This window comes from Halyomorpha halys, unplaced genomic scaffold, assembly GCF_000696795.3.
Source record: "Halyomorpha halys isolate HHAL.00 unplaced genomic scaffold, Hhal_1.1 Scaffold262.1, whole genome shotgun sequence".
NCBI classification, from domain to species: domain Eukaryota; kingdom Metazoa; phylum Arthropoda; class Insecta; order Hemiptera; family Pentatomidae; genus Halyomorpha; species Halyomorpha halys.
Window position 1 is genome coordinate 403,556 of NW_027109480.1, and position 7,523 is coordinate 411,078.

A 7,523-nucleotide genomic window follows, 5' to 3' on the forward strand; every position below is an offset into this window, starting at 1 on the left:
TTTTTTTATTGACACATATACAGTTTAAATAACATGACAAAAATTAATTCAAGCTTTTACAATTTACAAGTTTAAATTTTTCTAATGTTGAAAAAATTGAAGAAAGAATGTTATAACTTGGGGGGGGAGCCCCATTCTCTAGACATAAATTATAATATAATATCAGTAATTATAAAGTCGAAGTATCACATGCTTTTGAATAAATAAAATATTGATCTTTATTCTGGCGATTGAAGTTGCGGGAGGCCTTGACTCTACAAGAGTTGTAGCACCACAGATGATGATGATGATTCTGGGACATCCTGTCCCAATAACAAAATTGTATAACAGACAACGTTTGTCTGGTTTCACTAAGATAAATTAGTTATATTACAACTAAAAACAAAAAATATATAAATTTTTTTTAAAAATATATATAGAGCTAAATATAAGGACATACATCCATTTTAGCACAAAATTACTTTATTATTTAAAATTATTAAAAAAAAAAAAAAATAATAATAATAATATAAAAGTTGGCTAGGCAAGTACTAAGTACCCTAAGGTTAAAGAATGTAATAAAACTTTTACATGATTTTTTACCTTATTTTATATTACTATAATGAAATATTTAATTTCCAGAGGAACATTTATTGTATTTGAAAATGGAGATTTCACAAGACCTATTAAAAATGACAGAACATGGGAAAATAACAGATTTCACTTTGACAATGTTGCAGAAGCTATGCTGACTTTGTTTACTGTTTCAACGTTTGAAGGTTGGCCAGGGTGAGAAAACTGCTAAAATTTCCTTAGTATAACTCAATTTTTAGTATTATTTTAAAATAAATTGGTTTAATTTAAAACAATTGTTTTGTTTTTACAGTTTATTATATGTTTCAATTGATTCGAATGCTGAAGATCGTGGACCTATTCATAACTTTAGACCAATCGTTGCTGCATATTACATAATATATATTATAATCATAGCTTTTTTTATGGTTAATATATTTGTAGGTTTTGTTATTGTTACATTCCAAAATGAAGGTGAACAAGAATATAAAAACTGTGAACTTGACAAAAATCAAGTAAGTTGATTTTCCGTTTTAATGACTTTAGTTGGTACTATATTATAAATAATATTTTATTCAAATTATGATTGTCATTATGAATATAAAACATATTAATAATTACTTATACTCTGATGCTTATACTTTAATTTAAATAACTGAAAAAATATTTATAATTCCCCCGAAACCAGACCTAATCATAATTAGTTATAATTTTATAAATCTTGGTAACCAAACAATGGTGTATTAAAATGCCATTTATGGGGGCTTTATCAGTAGTAATAAGTATAACAGTAACAAAGAAAAATGGCCTGGTTTTATTGAGACATTTAAACCCACAAATAAAAAATAATTAGGAAAATAAGATGAATACAAATTCTAAAAGGAAAACAATTTAGAGTTGAGAAAACTGTATGTTAGATTCTAATGCTGTCTTACTACCCAAAAGTGCTTTTGTCCACCAAAATTTAAGATGAGTCAACATTGTAGAGAGAGAAATGTCATGCTGCCTAATTACATTATGTTGCTACATTATACAGCATACCAATCAATCCATGATCGGACATCTACACAATATATGTATTCATATGTTATAACAAAAACAATTTTTTTCCCCCTTTTTCCCTCATAATCAATACTAGTCTACAAATCCTAATACTAGAAATACTAAATATTGAATATATAAGTAGATGAAAAGAAAGACTTATTTCCATGGTACTACAGCACATGATGGGTCCTTGCCTCCTTGAATCGGGGAATTCCTTTCAAAACTAAATTAAAGGATGAATTTATACTGTGAAAGATTTGAAGATTTCAAGAATCTGTATCAAGTCATTGTCAATCGATTTCAACTCAAAAATTTATTAAAATGAAGTATTTAAATTGATTTTTTGTTTTTTTTAATGTATAAAACTAGTTTTTACATATTCTACCTTAACATTTGAAATAAAATTTTATGATCAAGTAATTGTTATAACATGATGTATTTTATTTTTTCTAGAGAAATTGTATAGAATTTGCATTAAAGGCAAAACCTGTTAGAAGATACATTCCAAAGCATAGATTTCAGTACAAAGTTTGGTGGTTTGTTACTTCACAGCCCTTCGAATATACAATATTTACTTTAATTATGATAAATACAGTAACTCTTGCTGTGAAATTTCATAAACAACCACCCATGTACACAAAAGTGCTTGATGTTTTAAACATTGTATTTAGTGTGGTTTTTGCAATGGAATTTCTGTTTAAACTTGCTGCTTTTAGATTTAAGGTAAGTTAAATCTTTTTGTTATCAACAATGTAAGAAATATGATTGTATAAAGATAGTTTTGGGCTATAAAGATATCCTCTTTTTTTCTTCGAACCAATACATTCACTTAACTATTTTTTTCTTATCATCATAGTAAATATAATTGTATTCTATTGACAAAAGTGTATCTTACTATGAACTAAAACCTATACCCAAAAATTAGAAAAAAATGAAATCTCAGAGAAAAACAAGGTTTAAATTCCTGTTATATTCCACTATACAGTAATATCATCATCTGATAGAACATGGAATTTACTGCTCAGGAGTCTTTCTTGACATCGAACAGGCTTTTCAGGCAGGATCAAGTCTGGCATCCAGGACTGTTTTACAATTCCTACCCCCTCATATATTCTTATTATCTGTTCCTATCTTACTTAAAGATTATTCAAAGTAAACCACAATAGTGTTTATTCATCCCTCTTTCCGCAGTCTGCTGGTGTACCACAACTTATTGGAATAAATTAAGGAAATCAATTTTGCATGTACATTATCATTTTTTAAAAATTGGTTACCATGAAATAGTAACCCTAACCATTAATTTAGTTATCATCGGTAGTTAATGGTTATTAATTTATGTTAAATTAATGGTTATTAATTTAGTTTAGGCTACAGACTGGGGGGGGGGCTCATTCTTTTTAAAAAAATTTACATGTGTTAGGGAGGCTTATTTATAGGGCAAAGAATTACCTACAGATAAATGTGACAAAATTAAACAAACTAGTAGATATCATCTGTATTAAAAAAAATAGATATCATTTCAAAATTTATTGGAAAAATATAAATAAACAAAATCAATCTCATTTTCCATCTTCTAATTATTTTTAATATAAATTTCCCTTTTTTATGTTTTGATATATTGTTCTCTGAAACCCACTATGTCCTTAAAAATTGAGGTACTGCATTAGAGGGAAATTAAAAGACAAACTATTAGTAAACCATTTTTATTTTTAAAGTGCAGGTATAAATTGTGGTATAACGTGATAAAAAAAATTACTCATTTATTCATTTTCATTTTAGAATTACTTTGGAGACGCATGGAATGTATTTGATTTTATAATTGTACTTGGAAGTTTTATTGACATAATTTATTCAGAGTTGAATGTAAGTATCTTCTAAAAAATGTGTTTTTGATAAATATTTTCATATTATGGTTTTAAGCAAAAGTTTTTAAATTTTCAGCCAGGATCCAGTTTAATATCTATTAACTTTTTCCGGTTGTTTCGTGTTATGAGATTAGTTAAACTTTTAAGCAGAGGTGAAGGTATTAGAACACTTCTATGGACCTTTATAAAATCTTTTCAAGCACTGCCATATGTAGCACTTTTGATTGTGATGCTTTTCTTCATTTATGCTGTAATTGGTATGCAGGTGAGTATTGTAGTTTCAGTAAAGTCAACCTCATATTTATAATTATAGCAAAGAAGAATCTAATACAAGACATAGATTTTGATGTGGTAATTTATATGAAAAGAATAAGGGTTTCTGTTTTGGCTCTTCTCTCATTGAGGCTCCCATATTTCTATCTAATGACTATAACTATGTTTTGCTATATAAGGTATAAAGGATTATATCTTATAGTTAATTATATTTTCAAATTATAAAAAAGTTTAATGGAAGATTAATGATTGACCATATGTAATAATAAAATGAAGATGGTCCGGTGCGGTCAAAGAAAAAACTCAAATAGTCATAAAACTATTTAATTTGAGTCAATGTTTTGCCCAATGTTGCAGGGCTTCAACAGGGCTAAAAAAGATACAAACTCTTAAATGAGAGAAAAATTAAGCAAATAAATAACAAAAATAAAATTGAACAAAGGTGTGGCTAATTATGATAATTTCTATAAAAATGAACAATGTAAATTATAGAAAATAAAAAGGATATACAGTGAATAATAAATAAATGTAAAACTAAATAAGAATAAAATAAGGTTTTAGACAATTAATGGAAATAGAAATAATAACAGATAAAGGAAGAAATATAAAAATACATTATGCACTAAATGGTGGAAAAAGGGAATAAGAATATAATCAAGAATAAAGGAAAGTATTGAACTTGATAGGAGACCTTACAGATAGCAGGCAAGCACAAAGATGAAAGGTTGAAAGGAAAGAGAAGCAATGTGGGTTGGTGGTTAAATAATATGTTATTTCACATTTGAAAATAATATTAAAGTAAAGAGTATTAGTAAATTAAAGAAGATATTAAAAATAGGCAAACATTAAATGGTAATATACATTGTAGGGGGAAGAAATCAAGCTAGTTAAGTAAGATGAGAAACTGCCTTGCTCCTCATATTTTAGATAATGTTCTCAATGACCTGGCATAACCCCCAAAATCCTATCAGCCTTCAACTCCTACCCCCCTTGCCTTCGGTTTACTGTTGAACATGAAATTAACCACTCCCTCCCTTTTATTGACCTGTATATGAATGTAAGAATAAGTTGGAAGTAACATATGAATATAAAGTACAAATAAAATATATAAGTATAACAGAAAGAGAATGGATAGTAAATATGAAATATAAAGTAGTAAAAGTAAGTATGAGGGGGGGGGGAGAATTTAAAACATATAAGATGTGGAAGAAAAGTTAACTTTTTATATTTCTTTTTTATCTGTTATTATCTGCGTTTTTATTAATTGTCTAAAACCTTTTGTTAGTCTTATTTAGTTTTATGTTTTATTGTACATGTATTATAATTTTCTTTAATTTACATTATTCATTTTTATAGAAATTATCATAATTAGCCACAACTTCATTAAATTTTGTTGTCTATTTGCTTACTTTTTACCTCATTTAAGTGTTTGTATTTTTTTTAGCCCTGAAGGAACCCTGCAACATGGGGCGAAACATTGGCTCAAAGTAAATAGTTTTACGACTATTTGAGTTTTTTCCTTTGACCTTGCTCAGACCATTTTCCTTTTATTAAATAAGTTTGATAATTCACTTAAGGTATTATATATTCCTACCCGTTACGTTATTCAAACAAACGCTAATTAATGGTTTTTTATGCCTAAATTTTATAATAACAATGGTCATCCATAGTTTGCAACATACTCATATCCATGATTGGAGTAAGTTTTGTTTTTGAAATTATTGTTGTTTTAATATAATATATCTTTACCCCATTTACTATCGTTTGTTTCATTGAGAAAGTGTATGGGGATCTTTTATTTCTTTTCAACTTAGAAACTTGAACAGATTTTTAAATATCTGTCTTGGTTGATATTTCTTATGTTTAAAATATTTCATTATTAGAAGATTTTTAATTTCTCTTACTTCTTATTATGAAAATTTTCACTAACTGTAATTGAATTCCTATTAAGATTAATCTGATAAAAATTAATTTAACTTTTAATACTTAATAATTACCAACAGAAATTTATTTTAAATATTGATAAAATTGTATTTTAGATTCTTGATGTTTAGGTATTTGGCAAAATCGCACTGGATTCAGAAACTGCTATTCACAGAAATAATAATTTTCAAACATTTCCTCAAGCAGTGCTTGTTCTATTTCGTTCAGCTACTGGTAAATTTATATAAATTTATAAATCCCTCTATTTTAGTTTTTTTTGTCTAATTACTTAAAATTTAAAAGTAACACAGAAGTAATATTTTGGTTCACATTAATTTTTGTATAAATGAATAAAAAAGTAAATTATCTTTTATTTTTTAATTTTATTTAGGTGAAGCTTGGCAAGATATTATGCTTGATTCTTCTGCAAGACCCGGAGAAGTATTGTGTGATGAACGATCTGGAGATACATCACAAACCTGTGGTTCTAATATAGCATTTCCATATTTCATTTCGTTTTATGTTCTGTGTTCATTTTTGGTAAGTAATTTAGTTCTAGTATAATTTATTACGAGGAGAAGATGGATGGGGGTGCAAAATGAAAGACAAATAAGTTTATGTAACTTACTATTTCTTACTATAAACGTATTTGTGTTTCATTTTGACTGCACCCCCATCCATCTTCTCCTCGTACAAGTCATCCACGGTCAACTATCTCTCATAATTATAATTTATTACTCTCATATTTTTTAAATAAAATATTTCCAATAATTATTCTTTTAATCATTATTATGTCACATTTTTATTGCAAATAAAAATCGAAGGAGTATATTTTATATAAAGTAAGTGGTCAATCCACTAGTTCTGGTTTACTGGTCCCAAAGGAGGGAAATAGTTCAACAAGTCAGCAATTTGGTCCTTTTTGTTCACCCCGGATAAATAACTCGAGGTTGTCATCCCGTACTGACCTGAGTGGGAGTATCAAAATAACTGACCCAGGTAGGAATTAAACCTACAAAGTTCTGAAATAGGCACTCAGGGACCTTCTCCTCAATGTACTTGACTTTCATAGCTTCTTTACTTAATGTTCGGACAACATTGCGGTCCTAGGAGGTATCCAAGATGACATAGAAATACTCACAAAGACTCTAATAAGAGAAGCAGTAATCGGCTTGCAAGTAAATGAAGATTAATAAAGTATATGACTGTAAGCCAAAAAATCCACCCTAACAACATGGTTTGTGTGGATTGCAAATCGTTTCTGAAAGTAGTCATTTTACAACTCTACGTTAACACTACTACCTCTACAATAACATCAATAAATGATCAACAGACTGAAGTATACCAGCGTATAACAAGCATGAACAGAGCCTTCTTCTCTCTGTCAAGAATACTGAAATTCTGAAAAAATCTCTAAAAATCTGGAACTAAGGCTGTACAATGCCAGCTTTGATATACGGCTGCAAGACCTGGGCTCTAACAGATACCCTAGAAAGTAGAATAGAGAAATTTGAATGGAAAGTCCCCCATACAATTACAGAAGCTATCTGGAATCAGAGCCTTGGAGCAGAAGAACTACCAGTGAACTGGTCAGTCGAGATATCTCATGCTATAAAAACATGGTGGGACATGTGTCTCAAAGCAATCCATCAGGATGCCTCTAAACAACAATGAATGCCAGTATAGTTAGCAAGAGACCATATGGGAAGGCCAAAAACCAGATGGATATACGTAATCAACAAAGATGCAAAAGAGCTGCATGCACCAGCAGCAGCCCAAGCAAAGCAGTAGCTCAAGACAGCCAGGCGTTGAGAAGGCTTGTTCAGGCAGTCAAAGATCTACTAGGTCTGTGGAGCCAAATAAAAA

The 7,523-nt window shown here is 28.9% G+C and overlaps 1 protein-coding gene across 1 annotated transcript in view; it reads left to right on the forward strand.

Moving 5' to 3' along the window:
* The window catches only part of Ca-alpha1D (Ca[2+]-channel protein alpha[[1]] subunit D), a gene marked incomplete in the record, with an annotated part of 380,374 nt that overhangs the window by 343,420 nt on the left and 29,431 nt on the right, over positions 1-7,523 (forward strand). The window contains 7 exon segments of the mRNA XM_067047658.1: positions 622-768; positions 866-1,067; positions 2,050-2,319; positions 3,376-3,459; positions 3,538-3,726; positions 5,789-5,891; positions 6,049-6,197. Of these exon segments, the coding sequence (XP_066903759.1) occupies positions 622-768; positions 866-1,067; positions 2,050-2,319; positions 3,376-3,459; positions 3,538-3,726; positions 5,789-5,891; positions 6,049-6,197 (1,144 nt within the window).